Genomic DNA, 25,632 nt, shown 5'->3' with positions numbered 1-25,632 from the left:
CAGCAGGTGAAGAATGGTGAGTTTTCAATGAAAAGTCCTAATTTCATCAGTGATTCTCCCAAAAAGACAAGCCATACCTTTGATTTCATCTTAAAGGATCGAGCATCCCATTTTCACATAGAAACGTGAGCTGTGATTTATTTTGAGTAACATTCTGTTGTTTTCCCCGCAGATGAACGTGAGGCAGTTCAGAAGAAGACCTTCACCAAGTGGGTGAATTCCCACTTGGCTCGTGTGTCCTGCCGGATTACAGACCTGTACACTGACCTTCGAGATGGGAGGATGCTCATCAAGCTCCTGGAAGTGCTTTCAGGAGAGAGACTTGTAAGTGCTTATCAGTATCCATTGGGGGGAGTGTTGGGTTGGGTTTGGGTGGGGTTTTGTGCATCCTTGTCTCAACTGCAGTATAGGAAATCTGGGTGCTGAGGATTCAGCACTGAAAATGTCTTTTTATATATTAAAGAAAAAAAAAAAGAGCTCTATTGCTTCAGCTGGATCCAGACACCACTAAAATATCTTCGTAGTGGCTTCAGTGGGAATCAAAGGAAGTCTTCTTCAAAGGTTCCTTGCTGGTAACATGCTGAGTTCTTCCAGCAGCATGTTCCCTGCTCCCAAATCTGACAGGCACAGAGTACAAAATGTTCCTGAGCTCCTTGGGTCCCTTGGTGGTGGTGAGTTAGATATGCTGGGACACCTGAGCCCTGTGGGCAGTGGCCCATTTCTCTGCTAACAAACCCTGCAGTGATGCAGGTGTGTAGGCCTGGCACATCCCTGCTCCCATCCCAGAGCATGCCAGGGCTGTGCAGGACAACAACTGGAGAGCAGCTGGAGGTGTGTTCATTACACCCCACTGCTGAGAACTGTCCCTGAGTGCACTTGATTCCACTCTGATAAGGTTTGGGCTTTTTTTGGTTAGGGGAATATCTAAAATCAATATAAATAAATGGATCAAATTCTTTCTTTGGGTGTGCTGAACACCCCTTTGGTACCAGCACAAGGAGTGGTGAGTAAGAAAGTCCTTGTAGTGGAAAATGCTGCTGCACAAGAGGAGAACTGGGTGCCAGGAAATGGCTGGGTATCAGCTCCTCCTTCAGTTCCTTAAATGATGGCGATGCTCTTAACTGCCTAATTTGGAGCAATCTTTTCAAAGAAATACCAGTCTTTAGCTAAGACCCAAGGCTGCAGGGGGCTGGGTAATCACTTGTCATCAAGCTCTCCTATTAGTGGAGCTCTGTGGCTTAAGACTCTGGTTAATGAGTGGAACATATGGCCCAGTGTAGTGTGTGTGTGTGTGTGTGTGGGGAGGCAGGAGAGGAGCTGCCTGAGTGCATCTGGAAGGGCAGGGGAGTTGGGATGTGCACAGAAATGCCTCTGTGGATGTGGTAACAAATCCTGGTGTTCACCAGCTGCAGTTTGCTCTGAGCCCCTCTCTGTCTCTGCCAGACCACTCACCTCAGCCTCAGCCACGTGTTGGGTTTGATGTGCTCACTGCAGGTAGCAGGTGTTCCTCACACAGGGATAGCTGAGACCAACATACCCCATTATTTGAGGGCTGAGACACCAACTGTGTCAGCTCTGGTTAAGTCTGCCTGTCTGCCTGTCAGGATTTGACTTTCAGCAGCAAATAGGAAGCTCAGAGCAGTCCCATGACTGTGGTTGCACCGTTCATTTCCATATTTCACTCCAGGTTTTGGAAAATGCAAACAGGGCTGGGGCAGCTATGGGGTGGGGAGAGGACAGGAGCCTCCTGGAGCTGCACTTGCATCATTGTGTCTGGCACTGGCAGCTGTCTGCACCACCACACATTCTTTTTGTAGCTTCCTTATCTGAGGCTGGAGGACAGCAGGCTCTGTTTGAACAGTGCATTCCACCACACCTTCTTCTGCAAACAAGAGTAAACGCAATGCACTAAACCTTGAGACAATTACACACACCAAAAGTATTCCAGGAGGATCTTACACACACCAAAAATATTCCAGGAGGACTGCCATGCTGATGTTATTCAGTTTTTGGAATTTATTTTAGTCAACATTAGGTAGGTTCTGACATCTCCATGGCACCCAGAGAAATCTGAAGGCAGATCTTATGCAGAAGGCTTAAAATCAAGATAAGAAACATCAAATGGTAGGAAAGCAGAAACTAGCATAGGTGAATATCCCATAAACATGGTGTATTTAGTGGTGCAGTGGAACAAACAGAAGTTGTTTCCTCTCTTTTGAAACTGAAATTCAGATTCTGGAGCCCATGGAGCAGAGTCCAGGATTTTGGTTGCCAGTCAGGGAAGCAGGGCTGCTCTTTGCCCTCTCACTTTGATTGCACAAACCTTGCATTTTCCAAAACTTACTGTGATTTTTGTTGGTGAAAACCTGCAGTCCTTGGAAGTGTGTTGGAGAAATTCAGAATGAGAGCAACCAATAACGGCAACACCTCCATCTTCCTGACCTTGCTCAGTTTGATTCCTAATCCTAGTCTTTAGTCCAGGCCTTACAGCATAATGTCCTCTGCACAGCAGTGTTTGGAAGGAAATTGATAGCATGCAATGCTCTCGCTGAGCACAGTGGGAAAGAATCCAGCCAGCATGAAAGGACAGTTGTAATTTGGTTTGCACACACTGTTAACCAGCTTCTCCCAAACAGAAAAATAAAGCTGGGAATTGTTTTTGTCCTAAGATTAAGCATTTAGCTCAGTTTCTTCCCTAACCAAATTAAGGATTAGTAAATTCCTTGCAGTTCCTGGATGCTCAAAGGTCAAACCACTTAAGCACATTCTCTGTAGTGAATTCTGTCATTTTCACTTGGGAAAGAGGAAGGGTTTTGATGTAGAACCAGTTTTCCTGTAACCTGTATGTGAAAACTCTGGGTTTGGTACTTGCTTTCCCTCCACTCAGTGTCTGGATCTGTGTTAGCCCAATAAATGTGCAAGGTATGTCTCACTGTGCCTCATCCTGAGGCTATGCAGGGGAGTGTGGCAAGCACAGCCACACCTTGCACAAGCCAGACTCAGACGCCTCTTCCTCTACATAAAACATCTCTGGTGAATGGTTTTGGCTCTGTAACCATGGCACTGGAGCTTCTGAGAGCACAAAATGAGCTTTCTGAATCCTTTCCTGCTCGGTAGTTTGGGGCAACAGAGGTGGTGCAGGTGCTGCTCCAGGCAGTGGGAAGGGCTGTGTTAAAGCAGAGGGGACAGGCTGGGGTTTGCCACTGCTGCTGAGAAATGGCCACAGTCACAGTGATTGATGAGCCTTGGGAACATCCCTGTGCAGGTGAGCAGGCCTGGGAAGCTGCTCCAGGGCTCCAGGTGTGGCCATGGGCTGAGAGGAGCCGTGGGCCGGAGCTGGGGGTGCAGCTGGGCCTCCGCCTTGCCTCCTGCCCCAGAACTGCCTCCTCCCTGGGTTTTGTTTTGCAAGGTTCAGCCAAGCCTTAGGTCCAGCTTTCTACACCCCTAATGATTGTTGGTGCCAGCTAAAGGCTGATCCCAGATTGTCCCTGCTGGGTGAGGAATCTCTGGGAGGCTTCAGCCAACCGTGCAGCTCTCTCCTGCTTCTTCTGCTCCAACTGTGGCTCTTTGCACTGGCAGCGTTTGGGATGGATGGGATGTGCACAGGCTGCAATTTGGGCCTCTTTGGAGGGCCTTTTATACTCCAAAGCAGAGGGAGTCTCCTGGAAATCCTCCTGCTTGCTGTGAGCTGTGGGTTGATCCTGCATCATTCCCCAGCCTTGGGAGGAGAACAGACCCAGGCTGACTGAGGCTGAAGCCGGTGGCCTCAAGGTTTGTCTGTCCCAAAGGGCATCTTCCTGTGGCTTCCCTCTCCTCCATCTCCTGTGGCACAGGCTGTGTTTCCAGGGACTGTACCATGGCACTGGCTGAAACTCTTCACCTTGAATGCAGGCTGGGGCAAGGATATTGCCTGAGCTATTTCCATGGCCACTTAATTACATTCACTGCAGAAAACAAGGAAATTATGGCAATTAGTTGTTTGGCTGAGTAGCTTTGGTGACATCCCAGTGCACACTGAATAGGCTATTCAGCTGTAATCCTCATCTGCACAACAAAGTTCCCTTCATTCTATTCAGTTTTACAGCAGAATTCTGCATGCTGATAACACATTCATTGCATTTTTGCAGTTGCACTGGGCCTTCATGTAACTGTGTTAGGTTGGTGTAGCTGATTTTTTAATTAGTATTTTTTTCCTATGAAGAAAAATTTCTAATCAATCTCTGTTACTTTCTTACTCTTTATCCGATTTACTGACCAAAGAAAAGAAATGCCACTTCCTTCTGGAGGAGATTTACTGAAACAGCTCAAATCTGAGCTTGTGAGTGAATATCCTAGAGAGGAAACATGAGGGAAATAAGCAGGAAAAATCCTTTGAAAGGCAAATGAAACTGGGGCCATGTGTCCAGCTCAGGTCCAGGATATTGGTTTTTCCACCATGGGTTTGCCACCTGCTTCCATTATCCTGGTGAAAATGGGCTGGAAGATGCAAGGAGTGGTTTTGTCCCTGGAATTTGAGGAACAATTGCAGCTTTGTTGCCTGGGAGTGGTGATGCCCCAGCCGGGACTGAGGAGTTTACAAGCTCTGATTTTCCCCCTCCCATCTACAATAATAAATGTTTTTATTCTTCCTTTTACCTTCTAGCCTAAACCAACTAAAGGAAGGATGCGCATCCATTGCCTGGAGAATGTGGATAAAGCCCTCCAGTTCCTGAAGGAGCAGCGAGTGCACCTGGAAAACATGGGGTCTCATGATATTGTGGATGGGAATCACAGGCTGACACTTGGCCTTATTTGGACCATTATCCTGAGATTCCAGGTAGACTTGTGTGCACACACAGATCTGTGGATGAGCTTTCCATGCCTGTTTGTCACATACTTCACTGTGCATTTTAGGAGCAGAGGGCTCCCAGGTGCTCCCATGTGATGGGAGGGAGAAGTGCTTGGGAACCTGTCTGGATAAATCAGTGTCTGTGGTGTTGCTGACCTGTGGTGGGAGTTTCCTGTGGGGAAATTCATATGGCTTTCCTTTAAAATCACTAATAAATGTGAAGCTCCAGTCTCCACACTAGATCCAGGAGGAAATGCTGCCCTGAGCTGCTCTCCATCTCCATGCTGGTTATGCATAACGTGGCTGGTTTGGAACTGACATGGATTAAGGGTGCCCACAGGAATTATTTTAGTGTCCCAGCTAAGGCTTGAGATTTCTTGTTTTCCAGCAAGTTCCAGATTAGCCTTTGCCTTCAGTTAAAGGCTTTTTGCAGAAAGAACAATACATCCATATAATAACTATATAACTCATAATAAATAGCATAGTAATAAACATTTAATAGCATTAATTTTGGTGTTTTCCAGCATTCCTTTCACCTTTTCCAAAAAGGCAGTGTGTTTTCTCAGAGAAATATTGAAATCTTCTATGTTACTTTTAGATCCAAGATATCAGCGTTGAAACTGAAGACAACAAAGAGAAGAAATCTGCTAAAGATGCTTTGCTTTTGTGGTGCCAGATGAAAACAGCTGGGTGAGTGTGGAATAAGTCATTATCTCTAAAGCTCTTACAGCATTTTGAGTTTTTGTTGAAATAATTTTAAATGGGCAAACATATGTCTTGTTAAGTGGATTTAGAGAGACAGAATTCAAGACAAATGAGTTGATGTTTACAAGTCAGAAAAGTCTGAATTTATGATGCTAATTCTGGATGATAAACATACCAATCTGATAATCCATGAATATATATAGTGATATGCTGACTCTTTTTCTCCCTATTCTGAACAAGTAATGACACTTTCAAGGGAAACTTAATGTCTCCCTGCTCTGGCTTTTGGTGCCAGAGTGTGCAGAGCTGCACTGGGAGTGCTGTACTGATTGCACTCTCCTTGTTTTTGTTCTGCAGGTACCCCAATGTCAATATCCACAACTTTACAACGAGCTGGAGGGATGGGATGGCGTTCAATGCACTGATCCATAAGCACAGGTACATCTGGCTCAGTGTCTGCCCTGGTTTGGAGCTACCTGGCAGCTTGATTTTAAAAAACTGTGAAGAGCAGGAGGCTGAGGAGTTGCTGTTGAGAGTTTTAGAGCAACTTGCCTTGATTTGAGCTTTACAACTCATTGTGAGCTCGGCTGGGCAGCAGCTTCTCACAGCACAAGTCAAAACAGGCTGTGTTTGGTTTCAAGGGCATAAATTACACCTGTGATTATTTGGGTTTGGTTTGACTCTTGTACCTCAGTGAGTAACCCATGCCCAGGTCTGGAACTGGGGGGCAGGAGTGGGGAAGCACACTCAGAGCAGCCTGGAGGGAAAGGAAATCCCTGCCCAAGGGTGGCCAGATGTGGTGCCAGGCTGCCATGGCTGGGGATGCTGCTCATGGCAAGCTCAGGTGGAGTTAATCCAGATGGATTGCACGCTTCCATGGGCATGAGGAGAGACTCATGACCACAGCTTTGTTCTTCTCTTCTCCAGGGTCACCTTCCCTGCTGTTAAGCCCCACCTCTTTCCCCCATGGCCAGATCCTGCTGTGCCATGTGCTGGGCATTGCTTCATTCCTTTAACACTGCTGGGAAATGCACAGGGCACGTGAAACCTGGGCTGGGTTTTCTAAGGGTTAGAGACTTTAGTTCTTTGAGGGTGGCTGCACTGTGCTTTGGGAAATCTAAAGAATTTTCCATCCTGTCTAGGCCTGATCTGATTGATTTTGACAAGCTGAAGAAATCAAATGCACACTACAATCTGCAGAATGCTTTTAACCTTGCAGAGCAGCACCTTGGTCTTACCAAGCTCCTGGACCCTGAGGGTAAGGATTCCAGCAGTTTCAGCACTTAAGGGCTCTTTCCTCCCACCCCTCCATGTCAGAGCAGATCTCTGTGACAGCTTTTTGTGTCCAAGAGCAGCTGGATGCTGCTGACTCACCTGGTGATACAGGCAGAGAGGGAGGGGGAGAATGTGAGATTTCTCCAGCAGCAAACTGAGCAGCAGTAGCACAAGAGCCCTTAATCCTGTGTTTATTTACTGCCATCTGACAAGTTTGTTGGCCTGGCCATGTGTCCATAAAGTCATTCCAGTCAGAGGCTTCCTTCTGAGAAGGAAGAGGAGAGGAGTAGAGTGCCTGTGCTTCTGTGGGAATGTGTGTGCTCCCAGTGCTGGGGCAAGAGCCTTTTGTGTCACAGGGCAGGAGTAATGTGTTTGGGCAAGTTTCTTCTTGCTTATTTCCCAGTGCCTCAGAATTGCTGGGAAATATTTTGTTTTCCACCTGTATCTCTCAGATTCACCTGGAGAGACATAAGTTTGAATTCCTCTCTCCAAATGCTGACACAGCACTGAAGTTGTCAATTGACAGTGGTTCTGTCAACTCACACACACACACCACAGGAGTTATTTGGCTGTGCACAAGCTGTGGCAAAGTCTGGAACTTGACTGTACAGCCCAAAGGCCCCAAGCTTTAGCCGCAGTTCACAGCACTGCCAGAACCAGTGCAAAGCTGCTCAATTCACTTTCTATTAGGAAACCAACCTTAGGGGCTGAACTGCCACTGAACCCATCTCTGACTCCCAAACGTATCCTTGGTGCACTCTGAGCTCTGTTGGTGTAACCCCTGCAGCCTCAGCATGCTGAGATAACTCTTGTTTGGTTTGCAGATATCAGTGTTGATCACCCTGATGAAAAGTCAATCATCACCTATGTGGTGACATATTACCACTACTTCTCCAAGATGAAAGCTTTGGCTGTCGAAGGAAAACGTATTGGAAAGGTCTGCCAGTTTAATTATAAGTTGTTACAAAGCAGGCAAAATATTTCTGATTTTCTTTTTCCTCTTGGGTGTTAATATTTAAAGAGTCCACTCTCTGGTAATTTTGATTTTTTTGCTTTGGAACATATTTTGAATGTTAAATATTCCCATGTGACTATGAGGAGTAGTTAATTTCCAGCTGGCTCACATTAAAAAGCACTTGGCCGGTGTTTTATTTTTGCTTGTTCATTTTGCATCATTGCTACTTTTCCTTTCTCATTAACTGCTCCTCACCCTCTGGGCCCTCTGTCTCCTCTGGAAAAGTCCCTAATTTAAAATATGTGCAGTCATTCTCTGTCCTTTGGCGACATTGCCCTGGTCCTTACAGCTGGCAGACTGAGCATGAATCCTTGTGTGAGCCTCAGCTCTGCCCCCCTATTGCTGTGGGATCTTGGGAATTTAGTGCTGAAAAATGCCAAGCTCTCATTTCTCAGGGATCCAGGCAGTGAGTACTCTGATTCACAACTCAGGTCTCCCAGCAGTTTCTTTTATGTGGCTTGTTGGATTTAAATGACTGAAGAGCACTGCCCTTGTGACTCATGTGTGTTGTGCTGCTGCTGCAGGTGCTTGACAATGCCATTGAAACAGAGAAAATGATAGAAAAATACGAGTCCCTGGCTTCTGACCTGCTGGAGTGGATTGAGCAAACCATTATCATCCTCAACAATCGCAAATTCGCCAACTCCCTGGTTGGGGTGCAGCAGCAGCTGCAGGCGTTCAACACTTACCGCACAGTGGAGAAACCACCCAAGTGAGTTTAATCTCAGCTTAACACAACAGTCACTGGTCTTGTTGGCTTAGTCACTCATTGAATTTTTTTAAAAAACAAACACATCCAAGTAATTTTAGTTGTGGCTTAAGAATTTATTTTCCTGAGCAAGCCCAGCTCTCATATTCCTGGTTGGTGCTCGTTGATGTTACTTGGGGCCCGTTTGCTTTGTGCTGTTCAGTGTGCAGATAATAACAACAGCAAAGAGAAAAGTGTGTCTCCCACACAGGGAGTCTGGGAGTCCTGGAAGCTGTCCCTGCCCTGGGATGCCTGTCTTATCATATGAGTGGTAATAGCATACTGTGGTAGTACAGTAATGTCACCACTCGTGCTTTTAATAGCAGTGGATAATACCAAAATGCTGCTATTAAAAGATCCCTACTGCTTATCCAACATGAAGAGGAAACGTGTCTGGCTTTGTCAAACAGCTCTACTCGCTCAAACTGATACAAGCAAAACGAGGCAACTTATTTCTGGAAAGCCTCTTCTAGGATTGTGATATCTAATCTGTTTATTATTTTTGTCTAATTCGAGTTCTAATGAATAATAATCATGACCTGAAACATTACACAGGATCCAGACTTCTTCTAAAATTGCAGACTATTCGCTAATGCCCATGGAGTTTGTTTGTTTCCCAGGCATACAGCACAGGGAAAACAGTGGGAAGAGTTTACTGACTGCAGAGGGCTTTAAATAAAACTTCCATTTCTTGTGCCGATGGAGTGAACTAGGACAGTGCACGTACTAGAATGAAAAAAAAGCCTTTTCCTGTCCCCCAGGGGTTTAAATCCAAACACTCAGACAGCTGACTTCTGTGAAGTTGCTTTTGCTGTCTGCCCCAACTGGCTCCAGGGGAAGTGTGGGCTATTTCCATTGCTCCCAGCTTCCACACAAGATGGAGGTGTTTATGTGAATGCACCGTTCACTGTGTCAACATTTTAAACAAGTGCTTTATTATAGTTTATTGTAGTCGATTATATTCAATATTTTAGAGAAGTGCTTCCCTGTAAGGGTGGTGAGGCCCTGGCACAGGTTACCCAGAGTAGCTGTGGCTGCCCCATCTCTGGAAATGTTCCAGACCAGATGGGACAGGGTTGGGAGCAACCTGGGATAGTGGAAGGTGTCACTGCCCTGGCAGGGGGTGTAATTGGATGGGCTTTAAGGCCCTTTCCAACCCAAACTATTCTGTCAATCCATGATTCTATGATTATATCTTAGTAATGTATACCTTAGTAATGAAAGTTTGATTGTAACTCAATTCTCTTGCAAAATTTTGTTTAGATTTACAGAAAAAGGAAACTTGGAAGTGCTGCTTTTTACCATCCAAAGCAAAATGAGAGCCAACAATCAGAAAGTGTACATGCCAAGGGAGGGCAAACTCATCTCTGACATTAACAAGGTAAACTGAGCAGCTCCTCCCCTGTGACTCAGGATATTGCTGTTTTCTCTCAACCACATTTGTTCTTCTCAAAACCATTTGTGATCTCCAGCCTTGATGTGGGGGCTGTAAGGGATGGGTGAGGTGGGGTGACCTTTTCCTATAGCTCAGACTTACTACCCTGAGCCAGGCCTGGGGTGTCCTCAGCATCTGTAGGAGCTTCTGCTCCTGGGGCTGCCAGCTCTGCCTTGCCCCTCGTGGCCCTGGCTGTTGGACAGAAGTGACAGAAGGCAGCAGCAGTAGGTGCTGTGCCCTCCCCTTCACCTCCCAGTGCCCTGGCTGGGCATTGTGGATCCCCCTGGGGTCCTGCAGCCTGTTCTCTGCAGCTGCAGCTGCCAGGGCAGGGCTGGGCACAGCAGAGTTGACAGGCTCTCTCAAGGATAACAAACAGCTCCAGCCTGGCAGCTTTCTCCTTTGTGTTTGATCATGCTTGGCAGTCCCAGACCAGCTGTTCTGGGTGTCTGTGGCCTCATCCCAGGGAGCAGCAAACTGCTCAGCTCTCCTAGTTGCAGGAGGAATGCCCAAAATAGTTGTGTTTCAGGCAGTTTCACATCTGTTTGGATTTAGATTTAGTTTGTGTTTAATTGAGGTTTTTTTTTTGTAAGAAGATCTGAGAGGTGATTAGCTGACTTCCAACTTGCTTCTAAGACTGCTGATTTTTGTAATATTAGCATCATGCATATGAATAACTTCTGGCTTGGGGAGAATAAAGGACTTATAAGCACCAGAAGTAGCCAAATTCTGCAGTTGTTTTATTTTCCAAAGTGCAATAAAGAAAAACAGTTGTATGTTGATTTTGGAGGTGAGAGGCCATGAATCTCTAATTCCCATTTCCTAAAGGAGGAAGATAGAATCTGCTTGTTTAGGAGTAGCACTCAGGAGATTTTATTTTTTTAAATAAACACTTTCTTACACATTCAAGCCAGGTGGTTTCCTTAGGCTTTGTTGGGAAGGGGGGTAAGAAAGGACGAGAGAAAATGAATCTGGGATAAACAACTTTCTCAGAAAATGACTGATTAATTGAGAACAGATTTTAAGTCATGTGTTTATATTAGCAAACAAGGTGTAGGGCCAGCCAGTGCAAACTGGATTTATGGGCTTATAAATAATTGAACCAGTTTGGTGAAAGTTGCCTGTGGTGACTTCAGCCCTGATTTCATGCAAAGGAGATGGGATTTATCATAATCTTGTAAGAATGTGTTGTTTAGAAGCCATGTGTTTTTCCTCCACATCTTCAGGCCTGGGAAAGACTGGAAAAAGCTGAACATGAAAGAGAACTGGCACTGCGAAATGAGCTCATCAGACAAGAGAAACTGGAACAACTTGCACGGAGATTCGATCGCAAGGCAGCTATGAGAGAAACTTGGCTGAGTGAAAATCAACGTCTCGTTTCTCAGGTGCTGCTCTCAGAAATTGTCTGGGTGACTAAAATGGTTCCCATGAGTAATTACAGGATGCAGTTCTTGCAAGGAGAACATTTTCTTCCCTGTGCCTCATATTTTACTACATTAATATAGGTGTATATTTATTTATTGCATTTAGTTACTCTATATGTGTATGTACTGTACATCCTCTCTTTTCTATGTTTGGGATTCCCTTCCTTGAACTGACCAGCCTGTGGTCAGGAGAATTTGATGAGGAAATAACTGGCCACAGTCAATATTTTCTTTATCTCAATATTTTGGTGAGTTCAGTGAAATTAGCCCAGGAGTTAATTTTATTGTTTATTATTAGAGATGATAATATTAGATCAGCCCCAGACTAATCCTGATGGCCATGTGATTCTTCTCCCAAAGGCAGTGAATAATATCTCTGATTTTATCAGTGGTTCTTTATTATCAGAGGCATCTCTTATTTTATTTAAAGAAGACTCTTGGGAGCATTTTGAGGTCCCGGATTTGCTAACAAATGTGTTTTGCTAAGTCAGAACTGGCAGCAGAGGTTGAGCAGTGAGACTTTTGTCCTCAGCAGCCATTCCTGAAGAAGTGTCTCTGTCTTTGCAGGACAATTTTGGCTTTGACCTCCCAGCAGTGGAGGCTGCCACGAAGAAGCACGAGGCCATCGAGACGGACATCGCGGCATACGAGGAGCGTGTTCAGGCCGTGGTGGCCGTGGCCAAGGAACTCGAGACTGAAAACTACCACGACATCAAACGCATCACTGCAAGGAAGGACAATGTTATCCGCCTGTGGGAGTATCTCCTGGAGCTGCTCCGGGCACGGAGACAGCGCCTGGAGATGAACCTTGGGCTGCAGAAGATTTTCCAGGAAATGCTGTACATTATGGACTGGATGGACGAGATGAAGGTGGGTGGAAGTCCTTTGAGAATGCAGACCAAATATTGCTCAGAGGTGTACCTGTCCCTTTCTGTCAAGTTTTAAGACTCATTTTGCCCCTCTGTTTTAGTAGACAGACCCAGAAGATCCACATTCAAGAGCAGTGAACAAATTCCTTATGATTTGTTACCAATAAAGATTAAAACCACGTTAAGGAGAAAGAACAAGTTCATTCCTATAAAAAGCTACTTTCCAGCTTCATGTTTGTCTCATAGAGCCCAAGAGTTTTGGTCACAGTGCTTGGGTAAAGATGACAGATTTGGTAAAAGGGAATTAAATAATCTCTCTCCATCATGATTTACATGGGGAGCAAGTCACCTCTTCACCTCTCTGCTTTAAAAAGCTTGAATTTCTTCCTGTCTGTTCTCCTGGGATCTGGGAAGGGAAAGGACCATGACTTATCCATCAGCCAGCAGAACTTGGGAGCTGTTGGAGGAAAGAAACGGCTCAGCAGGAGCTCACAGCACCTTGGCTGAATGCTGCTCTTGGCCCTGCTGAGCTAACTCAGCCTCTCAGCATCCTAGACTGCAAATTCATTAAAGACCAGTCAAGTTCTTCATGGTTGCCAGTGATTTCAAAACTGCTGGCTCAAATTTGTATCAGCCATGTCTCTACATTTGAAATTTCTGTCCGTACGGGCCTGGAGTTCCTCTGACCTAATGCACCAACAGATAACAGTGCCTGGAATCCCAAAGAAGCAAACAGCTTATGGCCTTCAGCCTGTTTTACTTGTCTTCCTCATTTTGTTCAGGTGCTTTTACTGTCCCAAGACTATGGCAAACATTTGTTGGGAGTTGAGGACCTGCTGCAGAAGCACGCTCTGGTGGAAGCTGACATTGCTATTCAGGCTGAGAGAGTGAGAGGGGTCAATGCCTCTGCTCAGAAGTTTGCCACGGATGGAGAAGGTAACCAGCATCCAACATACCCCTTTTGTCTTGATTACCTATGATGTTATCTGTGAAACTCATTAGTTCTGCAAGATAGGTTAGCTAAATTCCCCACCAGAATGAGAGAATCCAGCTCCATTTGTTCCTTCTGTACTCAGCATTTCAATGATTCATTTGTCCAGGAGCCTGCTCAGGAATTGAGTGTGGCATTGTGCCTCGCATGGGATGTCATGATCCTCACCAGCAGCTGCTGTGACTTTGTAGAGGTCACCACAGTTCCCCATGCTGTGTTCCTAATGCAAACATTTACACAGATTGTTGGACCCAGTCTGATGGGTCCTAAAAGGAAGCAATCCCCTAGAACTCAGCACTGTTAACAGAGTAAATGACGTCCATTTTGTGCAGTTGTGTATAAATCTGAATTCAGTGAATTTTGTCTCACTGGAAACAGTCATGAATATCTTTCCTTTTGGGTTTTTTTTTTGTCTTTTGGAAAGGATAGTGTTTTCTAATCTGTGTTATTGTGTGGTGGAGCTTGAACACTTCCCACTCACTTTCCTTAGACTAACCATGGATTCTTTCATGTAAACCTTGTAGCTGGCACATGTAGAAATTCAGAGCTCTGTGAATTCAGAGGAATTCACACAGGAATTCAGAGCTCTGCGAATTCAGAGGAATTCACAGCTCCTCCCCAGCTGTGGGGATGGGAGTGAGCGAGCCCAGGTGGTAACCCACGTTCTCTGTCCCAGCAGGTTACAAGCCCTGTGACCCGCAGGTGATCCGGGACCGCGTGGCTCACATGGAGTTCTGCTACCAGGAGCTCTGCCAGCTCGCGGCCGAGCGCCGCGCGCGCCTCGAGGAGTCCCGGCGCCTCTGGAAATTCTTCTGGGAAATGGCTGAAGAGGAGGGCTGGATCAGGGAGAAGGAGCAGATCCTGTCATCTGATGACTACGGGAAGGACCTAACCAGTGTCGTCCGACTCTTGAGTAAACACAAGGCGTTTGAGGATGAGATGAGCGGCCGCAGCGGCCACTTTCAGCAGGCGATAAAAGAAGGTGAAGACATGATCGCGGAAGAGCATTTTGGGTCTGAGAAGATCAGAGAAAGAATTAAGGATATCCGGGAGCAGTGGGCTAACCTGGAGCAGTTATCTGCCATTCGGAAGAAGCGGCTGGAGGAAGCCTCTCTCCTTCACCAGTTCCAGGCTGATGCTGACGATATTGATGCGTGGATGTTGGACATCCTCAAGATTGTCTCCAGCAACGATGTTGGCCATGATGAATATTCCACGCAGTCCTTGGTCAAGAAGCACAAAGATGTGGCTGAAGAGATTGCGAGCTACCGGCCGACCATCGACTCTCTTCACGAGCAGGCCAAGGCCCTGCCGCAGGAGCACGCGGAGTCTCCGGATGTGCAAGGCAGGTTGTCCGGAATCGAGGAGAGATACAAAGAGGTTGCTGAGCTGACCCGGCTGCGTAAACAGGCCCTGCAGGATACCCTCGCTCTCTATAAGATGTTCAGCGAGGCAGATGCTTGTGAGCTTTGGATCGACGAAAAGGAGAAGTGGCTGAATAATATGCAGATTCCAGAGAAGCTGGAGGACCTGGAAGTGATCCAGCACAGGTGAGAATCCCTTTACCAGGAAGTTTGGGCAATACTGGGTGGAAGTGTTTTACCCCAGCTACCTTTCTCAGCTTGTCTGTGGCTCAGATTCTCTAATGCCTGGGGGATCTTGTGTTTGTTTGTTTTCCCCCACTCCAGGTTTGAAAGCTTGGAGCCAGAAATGAACAACCAGGCATCCCGTGTGGCTGTGGTGAACCAGATTGCCAGGCAGCTGATGCACAGTGGCCACCCTGGGGAGAAGATCAAAGCACAGCAAGATAAACTGAACACAAGGTAAGTGAAAGCCTCGTGCTCAGGAACATCACACCAGCTGGAACAAGTATGGTGGGGTCATTTGATTTTCTTAAGTAGGCTTTTTTAAGATATTCTGATGCTGTTACCTGAAGTATCTTTAAGGCTTCAAAAGGAAAGAGTTGTGCCTTTCAAATACTTGTTTATCAGGTGGAGTTTTGTTCTTGACTTAAACAGGCCCTAAGTGTGTCAGCACTTTGATTTGAGAGCTGGAAATTGACTGTAATAATTACTATGATAAAAAGGAAATCAATATAGTTTTGTGTAAAGTCCCACGTTTTTTAGCTTCAGAATGAACCAAGGGAGTGTGAAAATTTGGTGTAACTGCCAATTTTTCTCTTGAGGAAAAATTATACTCAGAGTGCTGGTACTTGTCACATTCTAATACACACCATATCTGGGTTAATGATTGCTTTGCTAGAAATACTGATGGTGTGGGAAGGACTGAGGAAACCCTGAGTAGCTGGGTTTACCAAGCTGCTGAGAGCAGCTGCTCACTCAGCAATGCTGCCACATCCTTTTCCCACAAATCTCAATTTCTCTGCTCTCCTCTCCTCACACATTTCAGGTGGAGCCAGTTCAGAGAGCTGGTAGATAGGAAGAAGGATGCTCTGCTTTCTGCTCTGAGTATCCAGAACTACCATCTTGAATGTAATGAAACCAAATCCTGGATCAGGGAAAAGACCAAAGTGATTGAGTCCACACAAGACCTGGGTAATGACCTGGCTGGAGTGATGGCCTTGCAGAGGAAGCTGACGGGCATGGAACGGGACCTGGTGGCCATCGAAGCCAAGCTCAGTGACCTGCAGAAGGAGGCAGAGAAGCTGGAATCAGAGCATCCTGACCAGGCACAAGCCATCCTTTCACGGCTTGCAGAGATCAACGACGTGTGGGAAGAAATGAAGACCACCCTGAAGAACCGGGAAGAGTCCCTGGGAGAGGCCAGCAAGCTGCAGCAGTTCCTGAGAGATCTGGATGACTTCCAGTCCTGGCTCTCCAGAACACAGACTGCAATTGCCTCTGAAGATATGCCCAACACCCTGACAGAGGCTGAGAAGCTGCTCACTCAGCACGAGAATATCAAGAATGAAATCAACAACTACGAGGAAGATTATCAGAAGATGAGGGACATGGGTGAGATGGTGACACAAGGACAAACTGACGCTCAGTACATGTTCCTACGCCAGCGCCTGCAGGCTTTGGACACCGGATGGAATGAGCTTCACAAAATGTGGGAGAACAGGCAAAATCTCCTTTCCCAGTCTCATGCCTACCAGCTGTTCCTCAGAGATACCAAACAAGCAGAAGCTTTCCTTAATAACCAGGCAAGTGGTCAAGATATACCTGACTTCATTTCTGCAGGTTGGCACTGTGTACTGCAAGCAATTAACAGACAAAATCTATTGGCAGGAGAGCCACAAGCAGACAAATTGTCCTTTTCTAACTGCATTTTACTTCAAACTGTTCTTGGGAGGTGTCTGTTGTTGGAGCAGCAGCATAGCCTGAGTGTAACAATTTTCTCTCTGATTTCTTTAACCCCAGGAGTATGTTCTGGCACACACGGAGATGCCAACCACCTTGGAAGGAGCAGAAGCTGCTATTAAAAAGCAGGAGGATTTCATGACTACCATGGATGCCAATGAAGAAAAGATCAATGCAGTTGTGGAGACGGGCAGGAGGCTCGTTAGTGATGGGAACATTAACTCTGATAAAATCCAGGAGAAAGTGGACTCAATTGATGACAGGTAAGGGCAGAATGATGGTACAATGTAGCTGTTCCTCCTTTAATTCTGGTCTCTGAGAGATGCCCTTTTACCAGGATTCAAAGGCAAAGTAACAGCATAGAAAAATGTCTGTTCCAGACTGTTTTCTTTGTCTCGTGGAAAAATAGGAACTGTCATGTTTCAAGAATGCGCCAGGCTAATCTTGGTTAAACAATACCTTTCCCACTTTCTAGAGGCTTGGTAGGTAATGAGCTCTCTACCCAGAATTTGGTTGTTTGAGTGTTGCCTTGTAATTCTTGGAGTATGAGCAGACTTGGTGCTCTGGTGGGAGCTGTAGCAGTTGGCTGTGTCTGGTTCCGCAAGTCTCAGTTGTCTCTGCTGCCCCCGAGCTGGTGTAATTACAATAACTTATTCCTGTCCTTCCTCTGGAGGAGGAATGTGGCTCTTCAAGGGTGTAATTGGCATTACATGCACCCCACCCACTCGACTTTGATCACCTCTTCCAGTTTGTCTGGCCCCTCTGAGATCAGATTAGGAAGCACTGGTACAAGTGTGTCTTTCATCCCAGAACAAGTCCTTTGCTTTCTCTCTCTGGCTGTGGCACAGATGCTATAGAACATTAAAAGTTTCTTTTTCTTTGAAACCCAAATGTTCAGTTTTGATGGCTGTTGTTCTTTCTGCTTCTGGTTTGGATAACAGTGGAGTCTTTCAAGGCACTGTGAGTGTCAGAACGCAGCAGTGAGCTGTGAAATGTCACTGATGACCCTCCCATCAGACTTCCATTCCCCCACAGCTGGTTAGCTCAGGTTCTCCTGGTGCCTTCATCTCCAAGGAGAAACTGAACTGAAGTAGTTCAGAAGATGTTGTACCTTTCCTGTTTGGGCAGAGATGTCCCACTGTGTGTGCACCCACTTCAGCCATGCATCGTGGCTTCAGGAAAGGCAGCTCTTCCTGTTCCCAGAGCTTGCTGAGGGCCTCTGACAGCTGAACCCCCAGGCTACCCCATGTTGCCATTCTCTCTCTCTCACCAGCTTAGCTCTAGATCCCAGACAGAATCTGCAAAGGCCAGGAAGAGGAGATTATATGAAAACAATCAGGGGGACAGCTAGGACAGTGATTTTCCTTGTTTACCCTAAGGGCTCTCTACTCTAAGTTTTCCCATCCACTTAGGAAAGCAGGAGAGCTTAATCCCAGCCTTCTGGTCAGATGTCATCTTTCTGCAGCTTTTGGAAAGACAGCATCCAAGGATATCATAGCAAATGTCCAGCTGCATCTTCCAGCCGTGTCTGAAATGGCTGGAGTGGGACACAGCTTCAGCCCATGTCCTGGTGGCTGTCACCTCAGTGCAGCTGCTCCTCTGTGCCCCATTGTCCCTGCTGTCCTGCCTGGGGGACGTGTGCTGGAGCTCCTGCTGGAACTGAGCATTTCCTCAATTCCAGAGCTATTTATGCCGAGCGCTGCAAAAACCATCCGGAGCTGCTGTCCAGGAAATCCGTGTGACTGCTCCCCGGGCCTGGGGGGCTGATAAGCCTCCAGAACAAAGCCCTGGGGCTGCCTGCACTGGGAGGGGTAGCAAAGGAAGCCTCTTTGCTTGCACAAAAAGTGGCTCTCCCAGCTGAGCTCCACCTGGATGTCTAACAAAGGACCAAAACAAACAAGCACAAATATGTGCAGTGGCTCCGTACTTCCCATAGGGAGCTCTTTGTAGTTTCTGGTATTGTTCAGAGTGGGTTTTGCAGTGGTGCTTTTGAGCTGTTCCTGAGGAGACCCCATTGGCCCTGCCCTGGGATGGTTCCTATCTCAATAGGGATGGCACAAGGGGGAGGAAAGTGCAATAGGAAAGAAACAATTCAGCACAACCTTTTAGTGCAGCTCACAAGCAAGAATGAATGAGCATAAGGACGTGGAGTAAGGGTAAGGGAAGGAGAAGGTGGGTTTGCATCAAGCTGTCACCAACTAGCTTTTCCAGCTGGGAAAGAAGCTGTTCTCCCTGTGCAGCTGTCCCTGCTTGGGTGACTTCTGCTGCTCTGAAGCAGTTTCTCCTCCATTTTCTCTCGGAAGAGTGTTGGGGAACTGCCCCTCTCCATGTGCCTGCTCATGGCCTCTGATTCTGCAAGGGAGATTTAGTGTAAGGACAGTGGCAGTTCTGGCACAAGTTGTGATCTGAGCCTGTTTTACATCAACTTTTGTATTTGTGCAACTTTCTGCTCAACAGAGAACAGAAGTAAGTTTTGTTCTTGTCCATTCAGAAGGGAGAGTGCCTCGTTTGCTGGAGCAATGAAAGAAGCTAAAACTGCCTTTCATATATCTCAGGATTCCTAGCAGTCAGCTGCATTCACACCATGTGTAAGATTTATTATTTCTGTGGCTTTGAAACCCACAGGCTTACAGTTAAACCACAAGTGGTTTTGTCAGTTTTCAGCACTGTCAGCATTCTCAGGGGCCTCTGGGAGTCAACCTGGGGACACCAGGCAAATTCTGGATTAATTTGTGTCAGACACCTCTTTGTGCTGAACAGATCTTACACTTAGACTGTAATTCCTATGCGTGATACAGAACTCAAAGCCATTCTGAATAACTGGAGTCTGCAGAGCAAACTATTCTTCCACAAGCTGTTCTACAAATGAGTAAGAAGCAGTCATTGACAACTTAAGTGTGAATTCTTTAAAAGAATTTAGGAATATCTGAACAAGGAGTTATTGATATTTAGGTACAACTAGTCTGGAGCAGGAGAACAGACTAAATAACTTCTAAGAATCCTTTATTCCCATTAAAAAGTGATGAAAACACAGGAATTCCTGTCTGTTCCAGCAGTGCCCATCCTCAAAATGCTTCTACTTTGTTATGGTTCAGCCCTGTTCTTCAGAGAAAGCTCATTGTCCAGTCTCACTCGAGGTCACCTTGAACAAAACAACCTTGTACAGTTACATAGCTCTAAGCACCAAAGATTGTATTTGTTATGCTATGGCATCATCTGTTTGATATCCCTGCATGGTTTCCTGCAAAGTCCTTCTAGTCAGTATTTCCAACACTCCATGGGAGATCTTTTTCTTAGTTTCTTAAAATTTGGATTTTTTCAACATAAGAACTTCTGTACTTATCTTAAATCTATTCAAGTACCATGAAAGTTCTCCTTTAAACTTCCTAACTCGTGTCCTCTCCAGAATACATGGATCTGTAATGTAATCTAGCCTTAAATCTCTGAAATCAGCCTGATAAAATCACCCAAGCAGTTCTTTGCTTCAGTTTAACAACCTGAGTAATGCAGTGTGTTTGCCCAGGCATATAAAAGCCAGCCAAGAAAGAGTGGAATCAAACCCAGGGATGTTTGCCTCATTAGAGAGGTTTTTCCTAAGGCACAGTTTGTGTCTTTTCCTTTGTGTTCCTCTGTCAAAACTTCAGCCTCACCTGGGCTTGGACTCCAGGCTGTTGCTTTGATGGTTCCACGTGTCTTCCTTGCCATGCAATCCATAAATCATTTTCTTGACTGCACCTATAGAGATGCTGCTTGCCTGGTTGATTGAAGGCAGCTGTTGAGGCCAAAGAGAAGCAAACTGTAGTCCTCTGAAGGGTTTTCTCCTATTCCTCTGCCTACAGACCTTTTGCTTTTATAGAAAATGTGTCTCCAAGTATTCCTTGTGTTTCTGCAGTCACTAAATTGGTGCCAGAGAGCTTGCTGTGGTAACTTACTGCAGATCAGGAAAAGTGGTGTCATAATCCAGTTGTCATCAACATGTGATTTATGGTCTTCTGGAGTATCATGGCTCTCTGGAGATCTCCACTAACATGGATTTATTTTGCTTTTGCCAGCATGTGCTGAGCTCATCTTATAAATTGCCACCCTTTAAAATAATTTCCAACTCTCAATCCATATTTATCTTATTACAAATGGCAGCAATATTTCACTTTAAACCCCTGCACAGTGCAATAGGAATAAGCCTAGCACAATAAGCAGTTAATAAAAATTGTCTTCTTTACTCTGTCTCTTCCTTGTAAATTGCCTCATAGATAATAAAAGGATGGAAGGACAGGGATAACTACTCCAAATTAAGCATTTTTAAAAACATGCCCAGAGGTACCTTGGGAATCAGCCCCGTTCCATTTGAAGGACCCACCACAACCTTTGGGACTGCCAGCCTGACTCATCCTTCAAGGGGCAAACGGTGCTGAATCAAATTAGAGCTTCTGGATTAACCTTTCCTTCTCTTCTGGCTGCTCTTAAACACTCTGAAAAATAAGTTCCAAGGGCTTCCATAAAGCTTCTGTGTGCAGAACCACCCAGGGGTGCTGCACGTGGTTCAAAACAGCCTTGGGAAGCTCAGCTCAGCTTCATGCAGGACAAGGAGGTGCTGAGGGTGTTTTACCAAGAGCATTCCAGCAGGTGCACCCTGCAAGGGCCACACAACGTTATTTTACTGTTGCAATTTGCACTTTTCTTGTGTGTTTTGGCAAACAGCCTGAACTCTCCTGTGGGCTTGAAATGAGTGGGCCACATTCTGTCCATAGCATGTTGTGAAACCCTGCTGACTTCAGAATGTTCTCTGTGTGTTTAACAGGTCACAAAAACAAGGAGATGCGGAGCTTCAGTGAGCCCATTAAATAACACACTCCAAAATGTCCTTTGAAAGGCAGCAAAGGACACACACCACAAACTTGCCAGCACCTGAGGTCCAAAGAAGCTCCAGAAACCACCAGTGACAGTTTTCATGAAATGCCTATTTCATTTCCTTTCTCTGTTGTTTCTTTTTTCTGACCAGACATAGGAAGAACCGTGAAGCAGCCAGTGAACTTTTGATGAGACTGAAAGATAACAGGGATCTCCAAAAGTTTCTTCAGGATTGCCAAGAGGTAAATCATGGCCTTTCACTTTTATTGCTGAAAGCTGCATCCTGCAGAAGAGCATTCTCACTCCATATTTTATGAGGGCTGGAATGCTCAGTCATCCAGTAGTGTTTAGGGTGGAGTAAACATAAAAAAACCCTCTGACCATACCACTGCAAAAAAGACTGTTTATTTTTTCTTTTCTCATGAATCAGATTTTCTTTTGTCATATAAGCTAAAGACATAGAAAACTGTCAGAAGCAGTGAAGATTTTCTGCTGTGACAGAAATTATAACCATGTGGAATATAGTGGGATTAGTAATGTACTTACTAAGAGTTTTGTCTGCAGCTGTACAGATGGATGTGGCCTGATGCAGGGGATTTCAAGTGATTTCTAGCAAACATTAGTCAGAAGAATAGGAGGTTAAGAATAAAAAAGGAGCAAGATTAAGCTCTGTCATTTATGTGTGAGTTACCTGATAGTTTACATGTGTTTAAAATTGTTAAGTATTATAACATTTGAAAAAAGACATTCTTTCCAGATTTTCTAATCACTTACATGGACTGTTTACACTGAGGACAACATTTTAAAGTTTAGAATACTCTTGTTTCTAGCACAAGGAATTAATCAAGTAATTTTCAGGTTATTTCATGGAGTACTGGCAGATAATAAAGAGCTGTGCCTGTGAGGTTTTGATCAGAAACTGGGGAAGTGATATTTGCTGCTTGGTTGCCTGGATTCAATCTGTTTCCCAGCATTGCATAAGCTGTCCATGAGCTTGCCTTCAATTGCTTCTTCCTTGGTAGTTAAAACATGACAGATTAGCAAAAAATCTGCTGTTATTAGCAGCAGCTTCTTCCTTCCTCTGTGACAGCTCTGGTTCAAAGATCCCCTGGCTCTCAGGGCTGTCCTGGCCTCAGTGGCAGTGTGGGTGTGTTCCCTAGGATCTGGTTATTCCCCCTATATCACTGGAAGAAAAAGGAAAACATAAAAGCTCTAGTGTTGGCTGCCTGAATGCCTTTCCTCTCCCTTGTTTCTCTGCAGCCACTAAAACATGGATGTCTCGACTGCACAGTTCAAAGACAAACTTACAATTACCCAAATGTCAGGGATTTCTCCAATTTTCTTTGAGAGGAATTAACTCTGGTGATAATTGAAAGGCTGTTTCTTGAGAAAACGTAAAATTTACCTCAGTGTGGGGCCTGCTGACACCTCTGTTGGGCTGGAGGGTTTGTGGTGAAGCAGCACTGTCCTGTGGGGTGGAAGGGAGCCAAGGCAACACCTCCCCCTTGGCTTTTTCCTTAGCACTGCCTGTGTAGCTGGGAATTGTTATGGAACAGCTTTGAGCCAGTCCCCGTTTCACCCAGCAATGATCCCTTGGCCTTCCTGCCTGCTGCTGCCTTAGGGACAGCTTCCCATCTGTGTGTAACCTGAGGAAAGGCAGAGTGTTTTCTGCAGCCTTTCCCTTCCCTTCCCTTCCCTTCCCTTCCCTTCCCAGGGCAGCCACATTGTCACTGTCACCCCTCACTGAGGTGTTTGAGAGTGTGGCCTCCTGCCCTTCACCCCTTCCTGCAGAGCTGGGGATGAGGGTCAGTGGCACTCCAGAGCAGTGGGACAATGCTCCTCACAGCAGCCCAGCAGTGATAAACCCCCCTCTGGGGTCACAGGTGAGGGAAAACAGCAGATTTTGTTGTGGTGAGGAGTCAGAAACACTGTCACAGGTTAGTCCTGGGGTGCTGCTTTTCCAGCTGTTTCTTGCACTCATCAATATGAATGTGTAAAATAAATTTGTCAAGTGAATGAAACAGTGACAGCAGAAAATTCTGAGTGGAGCAGATGTGATAAATGTCGCCATTTAGTTTTCCTTGACTTCCTGCTCTTTCTCAGCTCACCTTCAAGGGAAGAGTTTACAGCTGACCTTCTCTCTGAGTGCTTGGAAGCCCCAGCAGTGTCTGGGCTCATTTCTCCAGGGCCATGGTGAAAGCTCTTGGCAGACTCTGCACTCTGAAGTTCCTGTCCCAGAGTGTGCTGGCAGGATTTGCCATGTGAGCCTCCCTGCAGGATGGGCTGGCAGCTTGGCTCCTGGCACAGTCTGGAAGTGCAGTGGCTCTCAGAGCCTTTCCCCTTGCCTTGCTGCTGCCTCAGGCTCACAAGGATTTGTCTCTGCATTTCCCTTCCTTCCTGCAGGCTTGGCACTGCAGAGTGGCAGCCAAGAGCAGGAACAGGGTCAGGTGTACAAATGGAAAGGATGGAAGAAGCCTCATCCTCTCCAGACCTTGACAACTTCTGGAGAAATAAATACTCCAAGTGTGATTTTGAGGCAATTTAGGGAACTGTATTGTTTTTTGAAAATCTAATTTCACACTCAAGGTACTGATTTTTAGTGCCTATAGTGGTTTCAAAACCCAGATTTTAGCAGTGAGCCCTTAAATACTCTATCTGCATTTCTGTGCTCTGAGGGGTTTATCCCAACAGGCCCTGGCTGTGAACCACATGCTGTCCCTGTCTTGCCTTCCCCCAGCTGGTCACAGGAATGATCCAGCCTCTCCTTGGGAAGCACTTTTAAATCCCCAGAAGCCTTAATGCTGTGGCTGAGTAAAAGCAAACAGTGAAAGCCAAGCAGTGCAATTTGCAGAGCAGAGCAGCTGTGTCCTCCCCAGAAAGGCAAGAGTAAAACCACTAATTCTGGGTTATATCTTAATCTCCATGTAGACTTTGACTGTTCAGCAGCACAGTAGCCTGCTCTAATGCAGCCTTGTACCTACAGAGCTCTTCACTGACATGAGCAATTTTCTGTTTAGACTTGATGGGAAGATCCAAGGAGGAGTTCCTCTGATTGCTCTGATAAGTTTTCCATTTCTGGGGAGAATTAAGGAACAACTGAAATTTTAAGGGGCAGTTGAAAAGAGGCTCATGAGTGATAAATGGAATTTGTTGCCCTGTGTCCTGAGCACACAGCAAAAGCCTCTGTTCCTCTCCTTTTTGGGCTGCTTGCTCATCCAAGTGCTGCTCTAGAAACCAAGCTGAGATTTGTTTTGACATCTTCCGCTCTAAATATGCAGGAAATGGACCTTTTCAAATTCTGTAAACATTCCTGTGAATGTGGTTTTTATCCACACCTCAGGGATAGATGAGGCAGTCAGACTCACCCTGGGAGGAAATGCAATGTTGGCTGCTAGGATCATTTTCACATTCCATTTGCACTTGGCAAATCAGCTGTCTCTTAAAGTATTGGTTTTGTCTAGTGGTGATATGGAAATTGTCCCAAGTGCCTTTGTACTTGCTGAAAATCAGACAGAAAACAATCTTGGATTTTTATATAATGGGAAAAGGAAAGTCTCCAATACCAAAACACTCCTGGAAATTGGATAAATAAACAAATTACTTATGTAAACCTATACAGAGAAAAGACTGAGGGGAAAAGGTACAAATGTGCTGTGAATTAATGGTACAAAACCATCTGTAAGAACCTCCACAAAACCATCTGACCAATAAGCAGTACACATGTCCCTGTTTCTCTTGCTGTTGAATTGGGTGGGACCTGTGTGTTTGATTCTGCTTATCATAGAGGTGATTCCTTTCTGCTTGAATCAAGGGTTATTTATGTCTTGGAGATGGATGTTAGAATTGAACTGTTAAAGAGGCAGATCCTTGGCTGAACCCTGAGTAAATCCCTGAGTAAGAGCAATCTCTGAATTCACACAACTCTTCCGTAGAGACATCTCTTTATCCTTGATCTGGAGGCATTTTGCATTATTTCACACCAGGAATGTTTCCTCACACCCCCATGTATTTTCCTTTCCAGCTCTCCCTCTGGATCAATGAGAAGATGCTCACAGCCCAGGATATGTCCTATGATGAGGCAAGGAACCTGCACAGCAAGTGGCTGAAGCATCAGGCATTCATGGCAGAGCTTGCATCCAACAAAGAGTGGCTGGAGAAGATTGAAAAGGTAGGG

General features: G+C 45.7%; 1 protein-coding gene across 1 annotated transcript in view; it reads left to right on the top strand.

The window, feature by feature from the left end:
• Positions 1–25,632, top strand: part of SPTBN1 (spectrin beta, non-erythrocytic 1) — an 81,835-nt gene that overhangs the window by 34,384 nt on the left and 21,819 nt on the right. Inside the window, exons 2-18 of the mRNA XM_005422641.3 lie at positions 173–324; positions 4,643–4,816; positions 5,427–5,518; positions 5,891–5,971; positions 6,676–6,791; positions 7,633–7,745; positions 8,348–8,535; positions 9,835–9,952; positions 11,230–11,388; positions 11,995–12,297; positions 13,079–13,232; positions 13,967–14,837; positions 14,976–15,110; positions 15,697–16,453; positions 16,671–16,873; positions 21,610–21,700; positions 25,480–25,632. Of these exons, the coding sequence (XP_005422698.1) occupies positions 173–324; positions 4,643–4,816; positions 5,427–5,518; positions 5,891–5,971; positions 6,676–6,791; positions 7,633–7,745; positions 8,348–8,535; positions 9,835–9,952; positions 11,230–11,388; positions 11,995–12,297; positions 13,079–13,232; positions 13,967–14,837; positions 14,976–15,110; positions 15,697–16,453; positions 16,671–16,873; positions 21,610–21,700; positions 25,480–25,632 (3,860 nt within the window). The remainder of the gene's footprint in view (positions 1–172; positions 325–4,642; positions 4,817–5,426; positions 5,519–5,890; positions 5,972–6,675; positions 6,792–7,632; positions 7,746–8,347; positions 8,536–9,834; positions 9,953–11,229; positions 11,389–11,994; positions 12,298–13,078; positions 13,233–13,966; positions 14,838–14,975; positions 15,111–15,696; positions 16,454–16,670; positions 16,874–21,609; positions 21,701–25,479) is intronic.

Source organism: Geospiza fortis, unplaced genomic scaffold, assembly GCF_000277835.1.
Source record: "Geospiza fortis unplaced genomic scaffold, GeoFor_1.0 scaffold275, whole genome shotgun sequence".
Classification (NCBI taxonomy): Eukaryota; Metazoa; Chordata; class Aves; order Passeriformes; family Thraupidae; genus Geospiza; species Geospiza fortis.
The sequence above is the reverse complement of the archived record's forward strand: the minus strand, read 5'-3'. Positions and strand labels throughout refer to the sequence as shown.